Source organism: Protopterus annectens, chromosome 6.part1 (genome assembly GCF_019279795.1).
Source record: "Protopterus annectens isolate FY-2018-M chromosome 6.part1, PAN1.0, whole genome shotgun sequence".
NCBI lineage: Eukaryota > Metazoa > Chordata > Ceratodontiformes > Protopteridae > Protopterus > Protopterus annectens.
This window is the reverse complement of record NC_056738.1, coordinates 275433230-275460289: the sequence shown is the minus strand read 5'-3', so window position 1 is coordinate 275460289 and position 27060 is coordinate 275433230. Positions and strand designations below refer to the sequence as shown.

Sequence of the window (27060 nt, the reverse complement as noted above, 5' to 3'; positions counted from 1 at the left end):
TGTTTTAGTTTTAACAGTATACTTAATTGACAGCTAGGATGAATGTGTAGGTTATACATTAAAAGCTCAGATATAAGTGTTAATAAAATGTGGATTTGTTGAGATACTGTGTTACTGTAAATTAATGATAGGTGTCCAAGTGTGTACACTAGGAAAGATAGCCATTCAACAGCATACTACACGTGTAAACATGTCATTGTCTCACATTGATTTGATAGAAAATTGTTACACTTTGGTTAAACAACAATGCTATAAGTTTTTTGGATTATAACAAAAGTATGATTTTGAAAATAACTTTTAAGCATTCATAGTTCTGCCAACATTATAGCAACATTTTATGGTATAATATCAAAGTGAAGCAGCTTCTGGATCACCACTAAGGCCAGTATTTTTTTCTTTTGTACAGCATGTTGAGTGAGCACTTTTTAATGCAAGAAAAAACACAAAGACTACAGTTCACAAGGATATATATAAATATATGCTTGCCTGACTTACAGAGAACTACAACAGCAGTCTTAGAAAACAGAGAATGTCTAGATAAAAATCTGATAGCAATTAGGATTCAGAAACATGACTGTCTCACAGATCAGTTGCCCTGGCAGGCAACATTTATATATTTATTTAGCATTTGTTTACCAGGAAAGTCCGACTGGGTCAGGAACCCATTTTCAGAGAGGCACAGTGAGAAAAGCTCCAAATGATACATGAAAGTTAAGGCAATTTACATGAACAAGATAAAGAACAGGTATTAAAGCACACATTAATAATAACTGAATATGAAATAAATACAGACGGTAGATGTAATAATAAATACAAAACAAGTACAGAGAGGTTGATACAATAATAAAACATATACTAAATTAAAGTGGTAGATTGACAACTCTTTTTTTTAATATACATCAGGTAGGAGTAAGGTAAAGAATGAGGATCAGAACATTAGATGCAAGTAGATGCTTAGAAGGATGATAACGTTAAGGGTGTAGAAATATGGAAAGTCTTTAATCCAATATGCTGGTGGTAAGTAGATGAAATTCCTGTTTTAGAGATAGAAAGGAAAGCCCCTAGAGAGTGAATGGAGTTCATATCTGTTACATCGGGTTTAGTTCTAAATACCACTGGCACTTTCTCAAGCCCACTTTGTCACTATTTACTATTCTTTGATCTACTCATTCACATCTACATCTTTTGCAAGGATGCATCAATTCAGAGAATGGGAAAGCAGTTTTTCCTTTTCTTCTATGTTTGCACCCCTTCGAAGGTAGTGTAGTTAAAAATTAGGGGTTGTGGTAAAGCATCTCCCTGCAAAACACTTTCCAAGCAGTTGATTTTGTTTGCCACTGTTTCAGTAAACCAAAGCAGATTTTTAAAATCTAATATCAGGGATCATCCTCGGTTGGTCTGTGAGAGGACAGAGATCCAATATGTGTTAAAATCTCCCTGCAGACAGAAGCAAGAGGATACCCAAAATGGTGTAAGCTTACAAGACTGCATTCTAAACCACATAGTAATTAACAAAGCCTGGAGAAGGGGCATCCCAACAGTCAAGTAGCTACAATACAAATTTCACACTGCAGACAATTTAAAGCAAGCAACAGAGGCAGACATACCTCATATTGAGCGATATATATGACAGCAGAACTTTTTAACATGTTTCTAGTTACTTGTTGACAAAATATAATGTAGCTAGCAATACACTTATTAAGGGTTTGCTTGCCAAATGCCACCTCCTTCCCTGGATCGAAAGAGAACAACTAATATTCTACATTTTAAAACTCATAGCCAGCTGAGATGACAAATGAACATTTGCCTGATGATATAGGGTCCTCTTCAGACTGTGAGGGGGATTGTACCTCCCTGAGTCTGACTGGGCCTCAAGGGGGTGGGGGTTATTGAGGACTCTATCTTAGCCAGATGGTTTGCTTCATCTTTGCCTGGCAAAAGAAACTTTCTTCATGAAAAGGAACACGATGGCTCGTTTAAGTTCTTCCTTGAAAACAAGAAGATCCAAGCCCTGGTATCCTGCACAAGCATATGTCGAAGTCTACTGCCATTTCAATAATGATAATTCAGTTAAAATAGCAGTGGTTATATTGTAGCCCACTGCAGAAGACATAAAAAGGGTCTTAATGATTGCCTCCTTGACCAAGAATCACTGATGCCTGAAAACTTTTTCAGTTCTTGATCCATCAGGGTAAACTGTAATCATTACAAGTGATATAAATAGTTGAGGGATCTAAACCCCACTGCAGCAGAAATCACACTCTTGTCCAAGACTTTAGATTCCTTATTAGCAGGTAAGGTTGCAAGATGATGTGGTCTTTGGGATCTACAGTGGACTGAAAACATCCCAAAAATCTGTCAGCTAAGGAAGGCTTACATTCTTCTTTTTTGGTGTGTGGGGGTGCTAGAATATCAACTTATTTGAGGAAATGAAGGAGCAGTATCAGTACATGCTTAATGAGCAGTAATTCCATGGGGTGACCATAGGCGCCTCCTCCTTCTTCCCCAGATACTCAACAACACATTTCTAAAGAGAGGACAAGGAGGTCACAGTTCATCCCACAAAGGGCTTCCTTGTAAAAACTGGATAACACTTTTAGGGAACACTGTATAAGGCCAGCAGCAGGCCCCCGCACCATGCGAGCTTCTCACCAGCCTTCCTCAGAAGGCATGTCTAGACTGGCAGTGCCCTACCATTCAGCATCCAGAAAACATGCTACTCACCCATCTCCATGCATGCTGATTGTGCATGTCAAAATTTCTTGGAACTGATTCCAGAAAAGTTCTCCTTCACCTTCTGTATCCTGAAATTGGGGGAGGGGGGGGGTCAGAGAAACCAGCAATAGTGACAGCAAGGTTTCCCTTCTATAGTTATCATGGATAATTTCACATATGAAGAAATGCTCACAGACAATTGTCACATATGAAGGACCTGCTAGCCCTATAGCAGGAGGCAAAGGGTAGAGCTCCCTTCTCTAGGCCATCAAGCCCTGCTGGACCAAGGAAAAGATTGGAAGCATGCTGGTTGTAAGAGAGTTCCAGCCATTCACAGGATGTATCACACAAGATGGTTGCCAGGGGTACATCTCTATCAAGTCCCTATTCTTCTGCAGGAAATAAAAGCAAACTTAGTTGATGTGGGGGGGGGGGCATTTACACTCTGCAACTGTGGGACCTCTTGAGAGATGGAATTACTTCTATAATGATGTGAAAGATATCTGTGCTCCCTGTACTATAATTTTTCAAGGTACTCTAGTTGTATAGTTAAGTGACTTGCTCACAGTCTCACGGCAGACTGTAGGAATGGAACCCCGGACAACAGAAAGCAGCTCATTACAGCTCATAAGCTTAACCATCTGCACTAAACAGTGAATTGGGCAACAGAAAAATACTGACAGCGAACAATTTGAAAACAATGATTACACTTTGAATTGCAGAGACTGATTTAAATGAATAATCCCATACCAGGGGATTCTGCTACAGAGTAACAGGCAGGACCATAACTGGTAAACAAATGTTGTGCAGCTTTAAGTTCACCAGGCAAATATATACACTGGAACATATGCATTACAGCCACATGGTTTCGTTTAGTTCACTGCCTTTCCTTTATTTGTGCTGCTAGAAGGGTATACCCTCTTAACGTTTCTTTTAATTGGGAAAAAATATAAATATAAAAAAACTGATCCCTTTTAAAGGCAAAGAACTATGAACAACTACTGTAAGCATGTAAGCTACTGATCTGTAATATTAATATACATGTTCTGCTCTAATGATTCCAGGTCTTGGGGATAGTAATGAATTATAAGTGCAAAGGTTTTAGCATACAACAGCGTAGAAAACAGACTGGCATTTTATTTGCATGTAACCTTTGGATTCTGGTTTATAAACATGGTATTCAAAACATTATTCTTTCGTCTACAAATACAGTGCTTCTGCAGCAATTTAGAAAGTATGACATAAATATAATGTGTCAGGGCACAAGTAAATAGCAGTACTTTTGTTGTGCCATTTGCCCTTTAAAACACATTCATGCTTTTGTGACTCTTAAGTTGCAGTCAATGAGAATATGTTGTGATATTTTCTCAAGCCCCAAGACATGCACCTCACTCTTCTTGTCTCCGTCTTGTTGTCTGTTTTACTAGCTGCAGTGAATTTATTAGGTAAAATCATACCAATGGATCAACAGCCAAACAGTAAATGTGCTCTCTTGAAGTTGTAACTACTGTAAAATGTATAGCATCATTATTATTATGATTATTACCATTACTATAATAATACTATTTTAAAATGTGGACATTGTAAAGTAGTAAACACAGTGGTGAATTTACAGCAGGTTATTACCTCAATAGGTTTTGGTGGACTGTGGATCTTTGGTATAACTGAAGCAATGTTTGTACCTTTTCCTTTCTTGATAAGATCAATAAAGGCATCAAAAAGGAACTGAAATGACAAAAATTCAGAATTAAGTAAATGCTGACTGTATCCACTGAATACTTACTAGTGTATAAGTGCTGTACAAAACAGATACACTGTATCATGCCAAACTGTCAATCACATAGCACTACCCAGCCTAAAGAGAATGTCTTCTATTGCCTAGATGGTCCTAACTTTCACAGCTGCTACAAAAGACATCTCAGGATAGGACCTGTCTTTTTAAGCCAGGTTCCTCACACTACTTACATGATTCAACAAAATTTGTCTTGTATGTAGCATTAATGACATAAATTACTAGTAGGTCCCTTCATATCCTAGTAGAATACAAATGCACCAGGTCTCACAGCTCCAATTTATTTCTCTTCCTTCTGGTCCTCTACTGGAAGATGAATTATTAACTGCATATGCTAAAATTGCTGACATTACTAGCACTTCATCTTTTCATTCCTTCGCCTTAACGGCTTATGAATTCTTAGTCTGACATTATTGCTTAGGACAAAGAAACATTATTCAAATGTGTCTAGGTTACTCAATGCCAGGATCCGTGATACCACAAAGGCCCTAAGGCTCCTTAAACCAGACAAATATGATCTAGTAACAGCCCTTGTGGGAATGAATGACCTGAGATATTCCACCCAGGGGGACATGCAGAAACACATGATGGAACTTACAATGAAGCATGTGTTAGAAGCAGGAAAGATACAGTTCTTGAGTAGTGTCTTGTCTTTACCCAGAATGATGCCTAAGTACAAGATAAATGTCTAAGTAGTTGTTATCATTCTATGGGAATGCTGTGTCAGCCTGTGACGAGATGGTAGATAACACATCTTTTTTTGACCAAGGATGGTTCAAACCTTTCATACCATGGTTTCCACATACTGCCTAAAGCTTTTTTTGCTCCCACAGTGCCTTTTCTAGGAAGACTCCCCCACTCCTGGACATTCTAACATAGAAAACTAAAATATGGATAATAAGTTCACACCATGCCCTTAGTGAGACGTTACCCCCCAAAAAATAAAAAGACTTAAGTTCCCACTACATACACACAATGGATAATATACAACTGGCACTACTTAAGGCTGTGAGTCAGAACTTGACTCCCTTCTGTAACATGATCAGGTTTGTATAGCTACTAAGATATGGTCTCAAGGCAATGACAAAGCTCACTCTATACTAGGATTTAGAACCTATCACACCTTCAGGCCCTTGGCTAACTGTTGGGTAGTATCTATATCTGTCGCAAACACCATTTACATCAAATTATCCATGAGCCTAACTTGGAGCTCGTGTAGAACTAAATCACTTTCAACAAATCCAATTATTACTTTGATGTTAATTATACAGCACCATCACTGTCCACTAGACATCAAAGAAATTACCTTATCATTATGAGATTAAATATCAATCCAAATGCTTTGGATTGGCATAATGGTTAACGTGTTTACCTCATGAACATGAGGTACAAAGTCTGATTCTCACCTTTGGACTCACAGAAGAGCAGAAACGTACCTCAGCGGATCCAGACTGGGTAGCCTGCAGAGTACTACAACAGCAGAAAGAAGAGAGAGAGTCTTTTCCTGATTATAAGTACCTGTTTTTAACGTACCTCAGCGGATCCTGTCTGGGTATCCTGCAGAGTACTACAACAGCAGAAAGAAGACAGAGAGACTTTTCCATATTATAAGTACCTGTTTTTAACGTACCTCAGCGGATGCTGACTGGGTATCCTGCAGAGTACTACAACAGCAGAAAGAAGACAGAGAGACTTTTCCTGATTATAAGTACCTGTTTTTAACGTACCTCAGCGGATCCTGTCTGGGTATCCTGCAGAGTACTACAACAGCAGAAAGAAGACAGAGAGACTTTTCCTGATTAGAAGTACCTGTTTTTAACGTACCTCAGCGGATCCTGTCTGGGTATCCTGCAGAGTACTACAACAGCAGAAAGAAGAGAGAGAGACTTTTCCTGATTATAAGTACCTGTTTTTAACGTACCTCAGCGGATCCTGTCTGGGTATCCTGCAGAGTACTACAACAGCAGAAAGAAGACAGACAGACTTTTCCTGATTATAAGTACCTGTTTTTAACGTACCTCAGCGGATCCTGTCTGGGTATCCTGCAGAGTACTACAACAGCAGAAAGAAGACAGAGAGACTTTTCCTGATTAGAAGTACCTGTTTTTAACGTACCTCAGCGGATCCTGTCTGGGTATCCTGCAGAGTACTACAACAGCAGAAAGAAGAGAGAGACTTTTCCTGATTATAAGTACCTGTTTTTAACGTACCTCAGCGGATCCTGTCTGGGTATCCTGCAGAGTACTACAACAGCAGAAAGAAGACAGACAGACTTTTCCTGATTATAAGTACCTGTTTTTAACGCATTACCTCAGCGGATCCTGTCTGGGTATCCTGCAGAGTACTACAACAGCAGAAAGAAGACAGAGAGACTTTTCCTGATTATAAGTACCTGTTTTTAACGTACCTCAGCGGATCCTGTCTGGGTATCCTGCAGAGTACTACAACAGCAGAAAGAAGACAGAGAGACTTTTCCTGATTATAAGTACCTGTTTTTAACGTACCTCAGCGGATCCTGTCTGGGTATCCTGCAGAGTACTACAACAGCAGAAAGAAGAGAGAGAGACTTTTCCTGATTATAAGTACCTGTTTTTAACGTACCTCAGCGGATCCTGTCTGGGTATCCTGCAGAGTACTACAACAGCAGAAAGAAGACAGAGAGACTTTTCCTGATTATAAGTACCTGTTTTTAACGTACCTCAGCGGATCCTGTCTGGGTATCCTGCAGAGTACTACAACAGCAGAAAGAAGACAGAGAGACTTTTCCTGATTATAAGTACATGTTTTAACGTACCTCAGCGGATCCTGTCTGGGTATCCTGCAGAGTACTACAACAGCAGAAAGAAGACAGAGAGACTTTTCCTGATTATAAGTACCTGTTTTTAACGTACCTCAGCGGATGCTGACTGGGTATCCTGCAGAGTACTACAACAGCAGAAAGAAGACAGAGAGACTTTTCCTGATTATAAGTACCTGTTTTAACGTACCTCAGCGGATCCTGACTGGGTATCCTGCAGAGTACTACAACAGCAGAAAGAAGACAGAGAGACTTTTCCTGATTATAAGTACCTGTTTTTAACGTACCTCAGCGGATCCTGTCTGGGTATCCTGCAGAGTACTACAACAGCAGAAAGAAGACAGAGAGACTTTTCCTGATTATAAGTACCTGTTTTTAACGTACCTCAGCAGATCCTGTCTGGGTATCCTGCAGAGTACTACAACAGCAGAAAGAAGACAGAGAGACTTTTTCTGATTATAAGTACCTGTTTTTAACGTACCTCAGCAGATCCTGTCTGGGTATCCTGCAGAGTACTACAACAGCAGAAAGAAGAGAGAGAGACTTTTCCTGATTATAAGTACCTGTTTTTAACGTACCTCAGCGGATCCTGTCTGGGTATCCTGCAGAGTACTACAACAGCAGAAAGAAGACAGAGAGACTTTTCCTGATGATAAGTACCTGTTTTTAACGTACCTCAGCGGATCCTGTCTGGGTATCCTGCAGAGTACTACAACAGCAGAAAGAAGAGAGAGAGACTTTTCCTGATTATAAGTACCTGTTTTTAACGTACCTCAGCAGATCCTGTCTGGGTAGCCTGCAGAGTACTACAACAGCAGAAAGAAGACAGAGAGACTTTTCCTGATGATAAGTACCTGTTTTTAACGTACCTCAGCAGATCCTGTCTGGGTATCCTGCAGAGTACTACAGCAGCAGAAAGAAGACAGAGAGACTTTTCCTGATTATAAGTACCTGTTTTTAACGTACCTCAGCGGATCCTGACTGGGTATCCTGCAGAGTACTACAACAGCAGAAAGAAGACAGAGAGACTTTTCCTGATTATAAGTACCTGTTTTTAACGTACCTCAGCGGATCCTGTCTGGGTATCCTGCAGAGTACTACAACAGCAGAAAGAAGACAGAGAGACTTTTCCTGATTATAAGTACCTGTTTTTAACGTACCTCAGCGGATCCTGACTGGGTATCCTGCAGAGTACTACAACAGCAGAAAGAAGACAGAGAGACTTTTCCTGATTATAAGTACCTGTTTTAACGTACCTCAGCGGATCCTGACTGGGTATCCTGCAGAGTACTACAACAGCAGAAAGAAGACAGAGAGACTTTTCCTGATTATAAGTACCTGTTTTTAACGTACCTCAGCGGATCCTGTCTGGGTATCCTGCAGAGCACTACAACAGCAGAAAGAAGACAGAGAGACTTTTCCTGATTATAAGTACCTGTTTTTAACGTACCTCAGCGGATCATGTCTGGGTATCCTGCAGAGTACTACAACAGCAGAAAGAAGACAGAGAGACTTTTCCTGATTATAAGTACCTGTTTTTAATGTACCTCAGCGGATCCTGTCTGGGTATCCTGCAGAGTACTACAACAGCAGAAAGAAGACAGAGAGACGTTTCCTGATTATAAGTACCTGTTTTTAACGTACCTCAGCGGATCCTGTCTGGGTATCCTGCAGAGTACTACAACAGCAGAAAGAAGACAGAGAGACTTTTCCTGATTATAAGTACCTGTTTTTAACGTACCTCAGCGGATCCTGACTGGGTAGCCTGCAGAGTACTACAACAGCAGAAAGAAGACAGAGAGACTTTTCCTGATTATAAGTACCTGTTTTTAACGTACCTCAGCGGATCCTGACTGGGTATCCTGCAGAGTACTACAACGGCAGAAAGAAGACAGAGAGACTTTTCCTGATTATAAGTACCTGTTTTTAACGTACCTCAGCGGATCCTGTCTGGGTATCCTGCAGAGTACTACAACAGCAGAAAGAAGACAGAGAGACGTTTCCTGATTATAAGTACCTGTTTTTAACGTACCTCAGCGGATCCTGTCTGGGTATCCTGCAGAGTACTACAACAGCAGAAAGAAGACAGAGAGACTTTTCCTGATTATAAGTGCCTGTTTTTAACGTACCTCAGCGGATGCTGACTGGGTATCCTGCAGAGTACTACAACAGCAGAAAGAAGACAGAGAGACTTTTCCTGATTATAAGTACCTGTTTTTAACGTACCTCAGCGGATCCTGACTGGGTATCCTGCAGAGTACTACAACAGCAGAAAGAAGACAGAGAGACTTTTCCTGATTAGAAGTACCTGTTTTTAACGTACCTCAGCGGATCCTGTCTGGGTATCCTGCAGAGTACTACAACAGCAGAAAGAAGACAGACAGACGTTTCCTGATTATAAGTACCTGTTTTTAACGTACCTCAGCGGATCCTGTCTGGGTATCCTGCAGAGTACTACAACAGCAGAAAGAAGACAGAGAGACTTTTCCTGATTATAAGTACCTGTTTTTAACGTACCTCAGCGGATCCTGTCTGGGTATCCTGCAGAGCACTACAACAGCAGAAAGAAGACAGAGAGACTTTTCCTGATTAGAAGTACCTGTTTTTAACGTACCTCAGCGGATCCTGTCTGGGTATCCTGCAGAGTACTACAACAGCAGAAAGAAGACAGAGAGACTTTTCCTGATGATAAGTACCTGTTTTTAACGTACCTCAGCGGATCCTGTCTGGGTATCCTGCAGAGTACTACAACAGCAGAAAGAAGACAGAGAGACTTTTCCTGATTATAAGTACCTGTTTTTAACGTACCTCAGCGGATCCTGACTGGGTATCCTGCAGAGTACTACAACAGCAGAAAGAAGACAGAGAGACTTTTCCTGATTATAAGTACCTGTTTTTAACGTACCTCAGCGGATCCTGTCTGGGTATCCTGCAGAGTACTACAACAGCAGAAAGAAGACAGAGAGACTTTTCCTGATTATAAGTACCTGTTTTTAACGCATTACCTCAGCGGATCCTGACTGGGTATCCTGCAGAGTACTACAACAGCAGAAAGAAGACAGAGAGACTTTTCCTGATTATAAGTACCTGTTTTTAACGTACCTCAGCGGATCCTGACTGGGTATCCTGCAGAGTACTACAACAGCAGAAAGAAGACAGAGAGACTTTTCCTGATTATAAGTACCTGTTTTTAACGTACCTCAGCGGATCCTGTCTGGGTATCCTGCAGAGCACTACAACAGCAGAAAGAAGACAGAGAGACTTTTCCTGATTATAAGTACCTGTTTTTAACGTACCTCAGCGGATCATGTCTGGGTATCCTGCAGAGTACTACAACAGCAGAAAGAAGACAGAGAGACTTTTCCTGATTATAAGTACCTGTTTTAACGCATACCTCAGCGGATCCTGTCTGGGTATCCTGCAGAGTACTACAACAGCAGAAAGAAGACAGAGAGACGTTTCCTGATTATAAGTACCTGTTTTTAACGTACCTCAGCGGATCCTGTCTGGGTATCCTGCAGAGTACTACAACAGCAGAAAGAAGAGAGAGAGACTTTTCCTGATTATAAGTACCTGTTTTTAACGTACCTCAGCAGATCCTGTCTGGGTATCCTGCAGAGTACTACAACAGCAGAAAGAAGACAGAGAGACGTTTCCTGATTATAAGTACCTGCTTTTAACGTACCTCAGCGGATGCTGACTGGGTATCCTGCAGAGTACTACAACAGCAGAAAGAAGACAGAGAGACGTTTCCTGATTATAAGTACCTGTTTTTAACGTACCTCAGCGGATCCTGTCTGGGTATCCTGCAGAGCACTACAACAGCAGAAAGAAGAGAGAGAGACTTTTCCTGATTATAAGTACCTGTTTTTAACGTACCTCAGCGGATCCTGTCTGGGTATCCTGCAGAGTACTACAACAGCAGAAAGAAGAGAGAGAGACTTTTCCTGATTATAAGTACCTGTTTTTAACGTACCTCAGCGGATCCTGACTGGGTATCCTGCAGAGTACTACAACAGCAGAAAGAAGACAGAGAGACTTTTCCTGATTATAAGTACCTGTTTTTAACGTACCTCAGCGGATGCTGACTGGGTATCCTGCAGAGTACTACAACAGCAGAAAGAAGACAGAGAGACTTTTCCTGATTAGAAGTACCTGTTTTTAACGTACCTCAGCGGATCCTGTCTGGGTATCCTGCAGAGTACTACAACAGCAGAAAGAAGACAGAGAGACTTTTCCTGATTATAAGTACCTGTTTTAACGTACCTCAGCGGATCCTGTCTGGGTATCCTGCAGAGTACTACAACAGCAGAAAGAAGACAGAGAGACTTTTCCTGATTATAAGTACCTGTTTTTAACGTACCTCAGCGGATCCTGTCTGGGTATCCTGCAGAGTACTACAACAGCAGAAAGAAGACAGAGAGACGTTTCCTGATTATAAGTACCTGTTTTTAACGTACCTCAGCGGATCCTGTCTGGGTATCCTGCAGAGCACTACAACAGCAGAAAGAAGACAGAGAGACTTTTCCTGATTATAAGTACCTGTTTTAACGCATTACCTCAGCGGATCCTGTCTGGGTATCCTGCAGAGTACTACAACAGCAGAAAGAAGACAGAGAGACTTTTCCTGATTATAAGTACCTGTTTTTAACGTACCTCAGCGGATCCTGTCTGGGTATCCTGCAGAGCACTACAACAGCAGAAAGAAGACAGAGAGACTTTTCCTGATTATAAGTACCTGTTTTTAACGTACCTCAGCGGATCCTGACTGGGTATCCTGCAGAGTACTACAACAGCAGAAAGAAGACAGAGAGACTTTTCCTGATTATAAGTACCTGTTTTTAACGTACCTCAGCGGATCCTGACTGGGTATCCTGCAGAGTACTACAACAGCAGAAAGAAGACAGAGAGACGTTTCCTGATTATAAGTACCTGTTTTTAACGTACCTCAGCAGATCCTGTCTGGGTATCCTGCAGAGTACTACAACAGCAGAAAGAAGACAGAGAGACTTTTCCTGATTATAAGTACCTGTTTTTAACGCATTACCTCAGCGGATCCTGTCTGGGTATCCTGCAGAGTACTACAACAGCAGAAAGAAGACAGAGAGACTTTTCCTGATTATAAGTACCTGTTTTTAACGTACCTCAGCGGATCCTGACTGGGTATCCTGCAGAGTACTACAACAGCAGAAAGAAGACAGAGAGACTTTTCCTGATTATAAGTACCTGTTTTTAACGTACCTCAGCGGATGCTGACTGGGTATCCTGCAGAGCACTACAACAGCAGAAAGAAGACAGAGAGACATTTCCTGATTATAAGTACCTGTTTTTAACGTACCTCAGCGGATCCTGTCTGGGTATCCTGCAGAGCACTACAACAGCAGAAAGAAGACAGAGAGACTTTTCCTGATTATAAGTACCTGTTTTTAACGTACCTCAGCGGATGCTGACTGGGTATCCTGCAGAGCACTACAACAGCAGAAAGAAGACAGAGAGACTTTTCCTGATTATAAGTACCTGTTTTTTGCTTTTTGAGCTTGATTTTGCCTTGCTGCACTTGTCTATAGCCGTTTTATAAGCTTTATTAATTAATTTAACTGTTCTCTGCTTATTTTGTGTACGGCACTTTTAAAATCTTTTTCTTTTCAGCAACATTTACTGACACAGGCTTCACACTCAAGTCCACTAGCCTTTTAGAGTCTTATAAGTGTATTTTAATACAGCATTTCTGTTTTTGTAACTAAAAAAAAAAAAAAAAAAAATAATAATCCTATCTACTTGTTAATTTCCCAACTTTTTTCAAACTACAGTAGTCTGGATCTCAGGTTTGCTGATTCCAGGACTGAATTTGGTGTTCTGAGTTGTCCAGACCTTGCAGAGATAGAGGGAAGTCTTTCTGCTTATCAGTGGGAGTGGTAAGCTCTAAGCAGCCTATCTATCACTAACAGGAATGGTTTCCAGCTCAAGAACCGTTTTTTATTGGCCATTTTGGGCTGCTTCCATCCCTTTCAACTTTCTGATTTAAATACCTGTGTTTGCGCGGGTTTGCACGTTGTGCAGCGCTGCTAAGCTAGGGTAAACTACTACAGGTGCCTTAAAGTCTGCTCTTTAAATTTTCCCTTAAATCTTGTTAGCTTTCATCTCTGAGCACTCGTATCAAACCTCTAAACCAAGCACTTGCTCAGAACCTCTTGTAGCTGTCATTGTAATCGCAGAAACTGCTAACAGCACTAACTGAAACAGCTCTAGTATTTATAAAGAAGAATAACAACTACAGTACTTGCGTAACACCTACAGTACTATAGTACTTGTATAACAGCTACAGAACTTAAATACTAAGCACCTATCCAGGCATGTCTAAAGGTCAGTTCCCTACACTTTCTTCTATTAACCTGGTGAACCTGGGCATACTGAGGCAATGTAGCAACTGCCTCATGTACACTTATAACCCTCTCCTCCTACCTACTAACACATCCATTTGATGCACGTACATAGCCAAACTAGAAGCCACGCTCTCTCAAACCAAGACTGGGCAAGCCAGTCAAGAGAAGGTAAACACACATTCCATACAACATGGAACACATAGCCCACCAGATCACACACCACATAGTAACACAAAACATACACCCACTTTCACGGAGGTCCTCAATAAAAATCTGCCCAAACAGCCAATTTTGTGCTTCTAAAGACAGAAGTGTCTAACTTCATGTTATCCATGCAAACAGGGAAAGGATGTATGGCCGCGGAATCATACACTAAGGCGCTGTATGACCAAGTGGTGTCAGTGAGAACTTTTTCTAGGATGTCAGCATCAGCTTGAGAGTCAATAATGGCTCCCAGGTTGCAGTCATCTGTGAACTTGGTCAACCAGAGTCCTTTGGTATTGGTCTGAACTTCAGAGAAGTATATACCAAACAGGAGAGGACCCAGGACCATTCCTTGTGGGACACCACATGTGACTGCCCAGTAGTCAGATTTTGAGTCTGCTACTTTAACCGTGTGGGCTCTGTCAGTGATCAAGTTGGCAACCCATCTTATGATGTAGGGGTTGATGCCTAGGTTGGTTAGTCTGTCTATGATCCCTGAGTGGGGGATAGTGTCGAAGGCCATGGCCAGATCGAGGTAGGCTGTGTGGACTGTCTTGCCTTCATCGACTGCTCTGGTGAAAGATTAGACGAAGTTTGAACAGACATGATCTGCCCTTCATAAACCCAAACTGTGAGGGATCCTGGGTTTGAAGGTTCCCTATATTCTTATTTATGAGGTCCATGATGGTGCTCTCCATGGCCTTATAGATCAGGGTTGTCAGGCTGATGAGGTGGTAGTTTCCTGGATTAGTAGTCACTCCCCCTTTGTGGATATGAATGACTGTAGCGGTCCACCATTTGGTGGGGGCAAAGCCTGAAGTGAGTCTGTGGTTGAACAGGACACACAGGTGAGGTGTCAGTTCTCTTTGTAGTTCATGTAGCTTGCAGCCGGGTATATTATCAGGTCCCATAGAGGCTGTATTTTTGGCTTTGGATAGTGAGGCTTCTACCTGAGCAGCCATGATATTAGGGATTTGGCATTCCTTTGGTATTGGGATGGGCAGTTTTGGGGGTGGGGGGGTGAAGTTTGCACTGAAGCTGCCTGCCAGGATGTTGGCAATACCTGTTGGTTCAGTATTAGTGGTGCCGTTGTGCAATAGCTCAGAGCACCCTTGTGTATTGTTATGCAGGTTCTTGACGTAACTAAAGAATGCCTTGTGGCTATCTTTAGCATCTGTTGCAGTTTTATTTTCATAACTAGCTTTGGAGGCATTAATAAGGGTTCTCAGTTTTTTGCTGAGACTTACAAGGCAATTTTTCCAGTCTTGGGACTTAGCCCTTCTCTGCAACAGTTTTTTCATCTGTTGTAAAGTTTATTAATGGCAGGGACCACCAGACTGGCTTCCTTTTTTTGGAGGACATGACCTTGATTCTGTTAGGGATGGCCTGATCCATGTCAGCGACTGGTGCCAGAACCATGGTCTTAAGCTCAATGCCAAAAAGTGCATCGCCATCCCCTTCTATAAAAACTCAGTACCCACGAACTACCACATCGATGGTAGCCCTCTCAACTCTCAAGGTGTGATAAGAGATCTAGGGACACAAGTGGATATCAACCTATGCTTTGACAACTATGTGGCCACTGTAGTTAGAAAGTCATTCTGTGTGGCACACCTCATTACAAAGGGTTTCTCATTCAGGAAGAAGGAGGTCATAATCCCTCTCTACTCATCCCTCATTAGACCCATTATAGAGTACAATTCCCCATTTGGCATGTACCTCACTAGACACCTGCAATAGCTGGAGAGGCCACAGAAATTCCTTACAAAGGGGATCCTAGGACTCAAACACTTGCCCTACGCAGACAGACTCAAAAAACTACAGCTATACTCTATCTCATATCACCTACTTAGAGGTGATCTCTGCTTGGCATACAAAGCCATGTCAGACCCAGTGTTACTAGACATGCTTCATCTGAAAAAGACCCAATCCCTCCACACCACACGGTGCAAGGACCTCAACCTCATCACCACAGTAAACAGAGCCTGCTGGAGGAACAGGTTCCTAGCCCAGAGATTACCCATACTCTGGAATAAACTCCCCATTCATGTCAAGCAGAGCATCTTACTGGCCCTCTTCAAGAAAAATTTTGATGAGTGGATGGGTAACAGGAAATTCTCCCCGGGGACCACTTCAACAGCCTTTCTCGATAGGTGTACAAGGTACTAACGTCCGGCAACAGGATAACTGGGTATTTTCTTGGGATAGGTCTGTGTTTGGCTCCCGGGCCATTAGCCTACTGCACACCTATGAACCTATAAGGGTGACTTCAATTACCCAAACGTTGATTGGCAAACTTATACCCCTAAAACATGGATATGCTCAACATTTCCTAGACTTTGTCGATACAAATGTGCTGGAGCAGGTTGTAAAATACCCACTAGAAGTTCTAATGTCCTTCATCTTGTGCTTACCAACATAGCTCCTAAATGTACCCACTCCACCCTACATCTCTGAATCCCTGGTTAAATCTGCTCCTAAATTAGACTTTATCCCTAACAGGCCTAGTAGTAGAACCGCAGCTCCTAACAAGGTCATCTTTAGGGACTTCTCCAAGACAATCCTACCTCACTTTGTAGAAGACCTTGTCAAAATTCCCATCAATTCTCCCAAAACTGGACCCAACTGAGAAAGCTGTCCCATTCACCTTCAACCTTTACTATCAGCTAATCAGCTGCATAGAAAAGGCAGTACCCACCCACTCAATATAGGATGGTAAATTGAAGAATAAACCTCTATGGTGAACTCCAGTAGGAAAATAACAAATACGTGTAAGGAATCATCATCCCCCCACCTCAAGACCATAGCATAACATGTCAGACAGGAACTTAAGACAGCTGAAAATGAAAAGTGGAGTACAAGCTTAAGGCTGCTACAGACATCAAAGAAAACTACAACTCTTTCTTCAGTTTTATCAGGAAATTAAGGAATAATGTCCAACAATGTGTTGACCTTAATAACACCAAATAAAAAGAAAAAGTGCTCAAAACGAAATAACCAGCAAAATAAGAAAAGGAGCACTCAGGAAGCAACACCCAGTAAGCAGAAGAAAATCCGTTTAATAATCACACCAAATAGAATGATCCACAGCAGCAGTACACACATAAACACCCAACAGGTTAAAATGCGTTTTTGTCAGAATAAAGACTTCTTCAGATGAATGCATACCTCACAAATCTAACCTTATTTATACTACCAACAATGTAAAACAGCCAATCAAAAGCTAAATGACAAATTCAAAAAGTGCAAAATATACAATACCCCTGCCTTAAAAAATGTATATTTCAGTATCTAAAAACAATAACTAGGAGATATAAATACATAAAACTGTAACTCATTAATAAAAAAATGTTATAAATATAAAAATGTTAAAATTCATAAAACGTCCATGAAAGTAAAAATAAAAATGCAAGCAGTTTATTAGTCATGATGGTGCCATCTGGTGGGCTAAATGAAAATGACATGCTATAACTTTGCTGATCTGAGCTTTAAAACAGGGGCTAGGGAGACAGGTTCATTTAAACCTGGCAATTCTGTAGCTTCCAGAAATAACTGCCTGAACAATTATCTATACAACAGTCTAGTCTCCCATGGACCTCCCTAATGTCTTTTTGCACAACTTCTAAAACAAAAAACTGAAAACAAGCATTTTGACATGCTAACTTATGTTTATACAAAGCATTGTTAACACATTTATTCATGCCATAGTCATGTTCATAAATCCTGGTTTTTAACTTTCGTTCATTTTTGCCCACATAAAAAGAAAAAAAATTTTCACATCTTGCAAGGTATACAAGACCATTTGTGTTACAATTTGCAAAACTAGCACTATAAATCCATTTATCTTTGCAAGCTAAATAAAGGGTTTCAATTTTATAAATAAAAGGGCACTGAGAACGACTACATTCAAAAGTGTCTACCTTTCCTTCTTTACTTAAAACTTTGTTTGTATTATTTTCTAAAATGTTTTTACTGTTCCAGAACATGAACATGAATGTGAGTATGACATAAAGAATAAATGTGTTAACAAAGCTGGCAGGGGTTTATTCACTATGCCTAAGTGGAAAATTGTGTCAAAAGCTTTGGGCAAGCTGAGGTATGCGATGTGAACCATTTTGCCTTCATCCACTGCTTTGGTGACCTTTTCAAAAAATCCACCAGCTAAAGTAAGCATGACCTGCCCTTGACGAATCCAAACTGAGATGGGTCCAGAGTCTGGAGGTTCCCTATGTCCTGATTGATTAGTTCCATGAAAAGTCTTTCCACGGGTTTACAGTTGAGCCTGGTCAGATTTATGGGCTTGTAACAGCCTGAGTCTGTGGATACTCCTCCCACTGGAAGGGAATGACTGCAGCTGTTCTCCACTCTCTTGCTACAAAACGTGTATATGAAGGCAGAGACTGAAGAATGTAGTTAGGGGCATGGCTAAATTGTGCTTCATGCTATTTAAGATGCATCCAGGGACATTGCCAGGACCCACTGACTCAATATTTTTAGCTTTTGATAGCACTTTTAGTACTTGGTCTTGTGTGATAGCTGGAGGCGAGCCAGTTTCAGGTATATCTTGAGGGACAGATGAAAGGGAGAGAGGGATAAAGTTACAGTTAAATTTATCAGCCAGTAGGTTCACTATACCTTCAACCTCATTGAAGATAACATTGCTCAAAATCAGCTCAGTGCACTGCTGCATTGTGCTTTTGAAATTGCAAACATAATTGAAAAATGCTTTGTGATTGTCTTTGGCTTGGGTAGGTATTTTAGCCTGAAACTTGACTTTGGTGGATTTTAATAAGCTCCTGAGTTGTTTGTTTCAGTGACAAAGGCCAAGTTTCTCACTAGTATTGCGTAATGCAGGTGATCTTGATGATCTCCTCAGCCATAAGCTTAGTAAGAACCTATGCATCTATATAACAAGGCATAACTGCCTCCCTACAGGCAGAACACTTTAGATTTTGTGAGACTTTAAGACTATAATAATGGTGGAATACAGCATTTGGTTGTTGAGTGTGCTAACTTTTGGAAGTACTTCAGATCTGCATCTATTAAATGTGTGAGGGGTGTTTAGCATCTGTTTGTTAGATAATGGAATTCATAAATTCCAACGCCCTGGATCAACTAATCCATAGTCCCACCAGGGGCTCCAATATCCTAGACCTGGTCATTACCAACATGGGAAATCAATGCTCCATACCTATGGTCACCCCCTCGTTAGTCAGGTCTGACCATAAGCTAATCACCCTTAACATCCACATCCCACCCCCACCCCCCAGTAAAGAAACCACCATAAAAAACTTCTCCAAAGCCAACTTCATGCTACTCAAGTCAGAAGTGACAAACTTCATGACACCCATGCAGACGGGAACTGAAAGTTCAACTGCTGAGTCCTACACTATGGCACTATACGAGCACATCCACTCATGCATGAATCGTGCCATCCCAAATAGAACCAAAATGCTCTCATCCAAAAAAAGGAAGCCAATCTGGTGGTCCCCTGCCATAAACAAACTTTACAACAAAAGGAAGAAACTTTTGCAGAAAAGAGGAAAATCCCAGGATGCAAAAAACTCCCTTACTAGCCTCAGTAAGAAACTGAGATGCCTCATAAAATCCTCCAAAGCTAGTTACGAAAATAAAATTGCCAAAGATTCCAAAGACAACCACAAAGCATTCTATAATTATGTCAAGAATCTAAATGGCAATGCTCAGATCTGCTCTGAGCTAAAACAGAATGGCATTAAATATACTGATCCGAAGGATATTGCCAATATCCTGGCAGATCGATTCAGTGCCAACTTCACCCCACTCTCACCCCCTAAATGGCCCATCTCAATACCGGAAGATTGCCAAATTCCAGTAATAACGGCCACACAGGTACAAAGCGCACTCTCTAAAGCCAGGAATACAGCATCCATGGGACCAGATGATATCCCGGTCTGTGTACTACATGAACTACAATATGAACTGGCACCTCACCTAAGTGTCATGTTTAATCATAGCCTCACCTCAGGTTTCGTGCCCACTGAGTGGCGCAGAGCTACAGTTATCCCAATCCACAAGGGGAGATCCACCTTGGATCCCGGAAACTACCGTCCCATCAGTCTGACAAGCCTTATCTGCAAGGCCATGGAGTGTATTATCATGGAACTTATAAACAAAGACATTGGCAACCTTCAAACACTGGACCCCACCCAGTTTGGGTTTGTGAAGGGCCGATCTTGTCTCCTGAACCTGATTGACTTCTTTGAATCAGTCTCCAGAGCCATGGACAAGGGTAAGGTGGTCCACACAGCCTATCTAGACCTTGCCAAGGCCTTTGACACCATCCCCCACTCTGGAATCATAGATAAACCTACTAAGTTGGGCATAAATCCCTATGTCACCCAATGGGTTGCTAAATGGCTTACTAACAGAACCCACACTGTAAAAGTAGCCGACTCCAAATCCAGCTCCAGACAAGTGACAAGTGGAGTACCTCAGGGTTCAGTCCTGGGGCCGCTCTTGTTTGGCATCTACTTCTCTGAAGTACAGGTCAACACTAAGGGACTCTGGCTAACAAAGTTTGCAGATGACTGCAAACTGGGAGCCATTATTGAATCTCCAAATGATGTTGATACTCTACAAAAGGGCCTTACAGAAACAGATGCTTGGTGCCAGAGCCATGGGCTCAAGCTCAATGCCAAGAAATGTATTATTGTCCCCTTTGGGAAAAAACATGTATCCATGAATTACCATATAGGTGGCAGTACACTAAACACAGAAAGTGTGATAAGAGACTTAGGGACACAGGTGGACAGTGGTCTCACCTTCGATAACCACATCGCCACAACAGTCAGGAAATCCTTCTATGTGGCACACCTCATCACGAAGGGCTTTTCATCCAGAAAAAAGGAGGTCATTGTCCCACTGTACTCATCCCTCATTAGACCCATTATAGAATACAACGCCCCATTTGGTATGTACCTCTCAAGACATCTGCAACAACTGGAAAGGCCTCAGAAATACCTCACTAAAAGAATCACAGGCCTAAAGCAGATGCCCTACGCTGACTGCCTAAAAAAACTCCAGCTATACTCTGTCGCATATCGTCTACTCAGAGGCGATCTCTGCTTAACATACAAGGCCATGTCAAACCCAGAGCTGTTGGACATGCTACACTTAAAGAAATCCCAATCCCTCAGAGCTACACGCTCCAGGGATCTAAACCTTGTCATCACAATAAACAAAACATGTTGGAGGGATAGGTTCCTGACCCAGAGACTCCCCAGACTCTGGAATAGATTGCCCATACATGTCAAGCAGAGTGCCTCTTTGGACCTCTTCAAAAGGAACCTTGACGATTGGATGGGAGAAAGGAAATTCACCCCAGGGATCACGTCAGTCGCCCTGCTAGACAGGGGTCCAGGAAAGTAAATAATGTGGGAAGAAATAGCCAGGGAATTGTTATGGCTAGGCTTGTATAGGCCCTAGGGCTGATAGCCTAGTACCAACCTATGAACCTATGAATGGGTAGAATTCGTAGTCCTACCTCTATAAGGTACAACTCCTCATACACAGATACAAATTCCTTTTCCACACCTTGGACTATGATGATCTAAGGCTTGGAGTGCAGGTGAAGAAATACATTGAATGCTAAACAATATTAATGGCAAGTATTTTTAAAAGCTTGCCACCCTCAATTTCAAAAATGTTTTACAAATGAGAGATCTAAAGCACTGAATTTTCCATAAATTTACTTATTCCCTTATTTCTCTATATTTGACTGTTTGGTGTCTCCTGCTGTTACATTTTTACCACTTTTCAATACTTATGTTTTTTAAACAACTTTATTAAATTATCACTTAAGACACAAGAAACATACATTAATAGAAAACAAACCATGTTAGCATTTTTCATTTGCATATATTACACATTATACATGTTTTTTTTCTTTATGACTATAATCAGTCCAGTGTTACATAAACTGCTCAGTTCTTGCTTTCCCTTAAATCTCACTCCTAAACATTCTTCTACATGCTCCGTTTCTACAATTTCCATTTAATTATATGTAATTTGCTCCTTCCTCTTTCTAAATATCTCTCTTCCAATTCTTTTATCTAGTTTACAATATTCAATATTTCAGATATAATGGTTTACACTTTGATTTCCATTTTCTAGTAATTGCTTTTTTTGGAAGTTAAAAAAATTAAACTTAACAAGACCTTACTGCATCTCGGCAATTCAGATCCCATGTCCCAGCTCAATCACTTCCTTAGTTATAGCCATTTGCTCACTCAGTATTTCTGACAGAGTACTATCTAATGAATTTTTAAAATCTGCCAACTCACTGCCTCCCAAAACATATGTTCAAGGTTACCTCTTTCTTTCCCCATCACACCTCCAACATTTGCTATCTACCTGAGGAAAAATTATTTTGAGGCTGCTTGGGGGGTGTAACAATACTTGTTATTTTATTTTTTTCCAGTCTCTCTTCCCAGTCCTTTCTAACATCCTGTGATTGATTCATATAGTTATCATGGAATATTTTATATTCCCTACTAACTTTTAACAACAACCTCTGTTCCATATTCAACTAAACTCCCAGTACAGGTCGTTCACTTATGATTCCCCTATCCCTTTCTCTTTGCCTATACTCTATCAGCTTCTGCTAGGAAGGCCTCTCTAGTCTACAGTCTAAACGTCTCCTTGGCCTCATCTCACTCTATTATATTTCCCTCTCTAATTATTTGCTCCCAATACCTTGGTTCCTTTGCCAGTTTTCTCCAGTAAGTTCCAGCCCCTCTTAAATAATTTCAGTACTCCTACCTATAGTCATCCCTAATGGCAAAATCTCCTCTCGATATTCTCATGTTAGCTTAGTTCTGAGAATACGTTCTACTACTTATTCAACAGAATATTCTGTATGGTTGTTATTATTTTCCTTAAGGATCTGCATCCAAAATCCAAGTCTTTCCTTATTTATTGACCCCTCCCCCACTTCATCATCATTCCTTTCCAGTTTGTATTATAATCTTCTATTTGTGATCATTTATATAGAGAGAGTCTTAACTGTGCAGTTCTAAAATATCCCTTCAAATCAGTTAATCCTCAACCAGCTTGTTCTACTGCAAGGATCAAGTTATATGACTTAACTCTTGCCTCTACCTCTCCCAGGTAAATTCCTTTAATTTTTCATTAATTATTGTCCACACCTTCTCCTCTGGTTGACAAAATATGTCTGACCTGTATAAAAATTTAAAGGAACAAAAAAAACATTTTCACTGTTTGCATATCAATAAACAAGAGCTTCCAGTTTCTACCTTTTTATATTTTCTTTTGTTTAGTGTTTTCCCACATATCCTTAGCTGTCATAACAGAAAGCCTTTTTAATCCATATACCTAACAACTTCATATTACCTTGTCTGAATAAATGTGAGTACTACTGAGCCAATTTGTGTGTGGGTACAAGACTATAGCCTTTGTTTTCTCTTCATGAATTTTATGTCCCAAAACGACATGAAACTATCTCAAAATGTTCCACAACACTGAGATGTGCTTTTCTGGATTTATTAACTACAAAATATCATCTGTAAATAAAGACAGCTTTTTTTGATTACCGTACCAATTATATCCTTGCATTTCTATGTCCCTTATTTTCTTTGCCAATGGCTCTCTGTATAAAGTAAATAACAAAGGGGAAAGAGGACACCCCAGCCTGGTTACTCTATTCATTTACAACTTACCAGAAATTAACCCTCCCACTTTATTTCTTGGCTCCAATCCTTCATATATCCTCCTTATTAAACGTATTACTGTATCAGGAAATGCAAAAGTATCCATTGCCCTAGTCATAAAATCCCAGTTTACTCTGTTGAATGCTTTATCTTCATCAAGACCCATAAACAACACTGGTATTTTCTTACATTCTGCTTCCCTCTGGATCATCATTGTTCTATTAATGTCAAATATTTGCCTCTCCTCTGCACATAACCACACTGATCTGTATCTATCAATTTTGGCAACACCTTTGCCATTCTTTGACTAGTATAGACATAAACTAAAATTGAAATGGGCCTATTTGAAGCTGGGTCTGATAGGTATTTACCATTTTTAGGTAATATAACCACAACTGCTTTCTTTTAAAACACTGTTAAACAACATCTTCCAGATTGTTGTCACTTTCTTCTCCTCCCAGCTCCCAAACTTCCACATGAATACCACCTGTTCCTGAAGACTTCTCTGCAGATCGGTTATACATCACCAATTTTACCTCATCAGATGCTGCCTCCAACCTTGGCATAATTATGTTTTCCATAAATATTCCATTTGTGTCCTTTCTTGATTTCCAAATTTCTCTGCTTTATACAAATGTTCATAAAATTTGCAAAATATCTCTAATATCTCTACAGGATGTCTGGTATCCTGTGTTTGGTGACAACCCTTTCTACTCTCTGTTGCCTAAGTTGTTGTGCTAAAAGTTCCTGTGCTCTGGAGTTGTTATAAAAAATAGCTGCTTCAGAGCAATCTTTAAACTTACGCATATTATCTAAATGCTCCCTTATTTACACTTTAGCACTATACAGTTGCACCTCTTCTTGTTCTGTGAAATTCCCCTTCTTCTGTAATACTTTAACCTTTGTCAGCCTCTCTAAATAATTTCTATTACTTCTTAACTATATCTCTTTCTCTTTTATTCCTAGCATGTTTTTAAACTCCATTTTCAATTTATCCCAGTCACTAGCTATCCCTTCTGAAAAATGTCTATCTTCCCTAATAACTCACAAATAATTTCCATGACCCATTCCTTAAATTCGATTCTTTTTAATAAATAAGTGGGAATGAGCCAGTGAATCATTTTTACTTAATTACCCTGCATTTATGTCTTAGTTTTTTATTGGTGCATGATCTGAAGTAGTACTTGGATGTGTGCCAAAGCATTTAATTAAATGTGCATGTTGCTGTGAATTTGTTCAGGATTAAGGAATTTATGTGGGCAGTGACCTAACATTTGACCAACATTTGTCTACTTTTGTAAGAAAGTCCTTCTATGTTGCACAGCTTATAAACAAAGGGATTGTGTCTAGATCCAGGGATGTCATTGCCCCCCTTTACTCAGCCCTCATCATGCCCATCATTGAATATAATGCCCCCTTTGGCAATTATCTGTCCAGACACATGCACAAATTAGAATGACCACAATGATACCTTACTAAAAGGATACTAGGCCTAAACAATATCTCTTACATGGACTGACTCTAAGCCATGTCACTATACTTGGTATCCTACAGACTAAGAGGTGATGACCTGTGTCTGGCATTCAAGACATCCTCCGATCCATTACTGATTGATTTACTGCACACCAACAAGTCAAATGACATCAGAAATACTCAGTCTAGGGATATAAACTTCTTCTGCAGCATCAAGTGATTGGATTTGAGGGACAGGTATATCTTACAGAGGATACCGCTGCTGTGGAATAGACTCCCCATCCACATAAAACAAAGATCATACCTGTCCATATTCAAGTGCAGCTTTGATCTACAGATGGGAAACAGAAATTTACCCTTGTACTACTAACAGACAGAGGCAGCTCCTGAATGCTTTATCCCATGCATGGGTCTCCTCAAATTATACATAACTATGGTATGATCCCAATTATTTTCATTAGGGGTGATATATAATTACTGGTCAAGGGATGGGTCAGGCCAATTTATAACCAAATGGGATAGGTTATTTCTAACACAATAAGGGAAATTGGCTAGGCTTAAAATGGCCCACAAGGGCAGCTTGCCTAGTACTTACCTATGAACTTAAAAATAAAATTTCTATCCAGTCTAACCCAATTATTGTACTTTAGTGAATAATATGTAAATTCACATCTTCCACACCAAGTATTTTCAAATATTTCTTCAGAAATCTACCCTCTTTTGTTTTATTTTCCCTTCCAGTCTTCCTCTGAAACTTCCTGGAAACTTCCTCACTACTGCAAATCAAGTTCTATTCCACACCTATAAGTAATATTCCCTGCTGAAAGCTGATTATTTCTCCCCAAATTTTCTTAAGCTGCATAATGTCAGTTTTCAGTGGAATCTAAGTAAATGACAGTGTAATGCTCCTCCCTTGCCAACAGCCCCTTTTTACCACAAGTCTACCATTTTGTCTTTTTTATTATTTTTACTTTTTACTATTGTAGCCCCTATAGCAATCAGTATCATTACTTCCCTTTAACGTTGTCCTTGAAATTCTGCTGAATATCCATCCTGACATCCTTTCTTTCCCAATTTCACGTGCTCATTTCTTTCCAAATGTGTCTCCTGCAGCATTGCTATTTGCACTCTGCATTTCTTAATATAATTCAATACTCCTTCCTTTTTGTCTATACCTCTAAGGACATTCCAAGACAATATGGACAGCATAGCCCTTATTTTGTATGCCAATGTTCCTTAATCATACCTAATGGCTTGAAGAAGTTTCAATTGATGAACATGAAAAAACTGTGTGTCCTAACTAAAGTGCCTGTTGATCCTGGCACAGTTAAAAGTCAGTTATTACTTTTAATGTTCATATCATTACTGTTTTCCAAAAATACACTGATTTAATGGGTCTTCATTTTATTTAATTGCAGACTGTAGTGCATCATATGAAAGGCATTCAGGTGGTAAATGCACAGTTATCTGTTAACATTATACTCCACCCAAACTTGCTGCTAAAGCTTCTATGCCTCTAGTGTGCTGTCACATGGTGCATCAGCTCTGTATGACCTACTAACCAAAACAGTCCAATCCAAGAGCTACGCAATCCATAGCCACATATATGTTTTACTTCCTACAAGTCACACTAGGCTTTGCTGGCAAATGGAAATATAATTATGTAAATATGAGCATCGGACAGAATTAGGAATATGAGGCATCACTAAGAACTAAGAAGCAAAAAAAAATATATATATATATATATATATATATATATATATATATATCAATTAAAATTACAAGAGGAAATAAAAGTTATGAACAAACAAGAGAAATGATAACTAACAGGCTAAACGAAGCCGCTCAGATATTTTCGGTTAGTGTAAACAGTAATATGATTTCAACAGAGTTGATAAGGAGTGACATTTCATGTTATCAGCCTAGCAAGGCATCACAAACCATTTCTAAGCCAATGTACCCCACAACACTTTTCTCCTTACAGCA

The 27060-nt window shown here is 40.3% G+C and overlaps 1 protein-coding gene across 1 annotated transcript in view; it reads right to left on the bottom strand.

The window, feature by feature from the left end:
- The window catches only part of CPS1 (carbamoyl-phosphate synthase 1), a 531928-nt gene that overhangs the window by 333870 nt on the left and 170998 nt on the right, over nt 1–27060 (bottom strand). The window contains exon 12 of the mRNA XM_044075706.1: nt 4342–4440. Coding sequence (XP_043931641.1) covers nt 4342–4440 — 99 coding nt within the window. The remainder of the gene's footprint in view (nt 1–4341; nt 4441–27060) is intronic.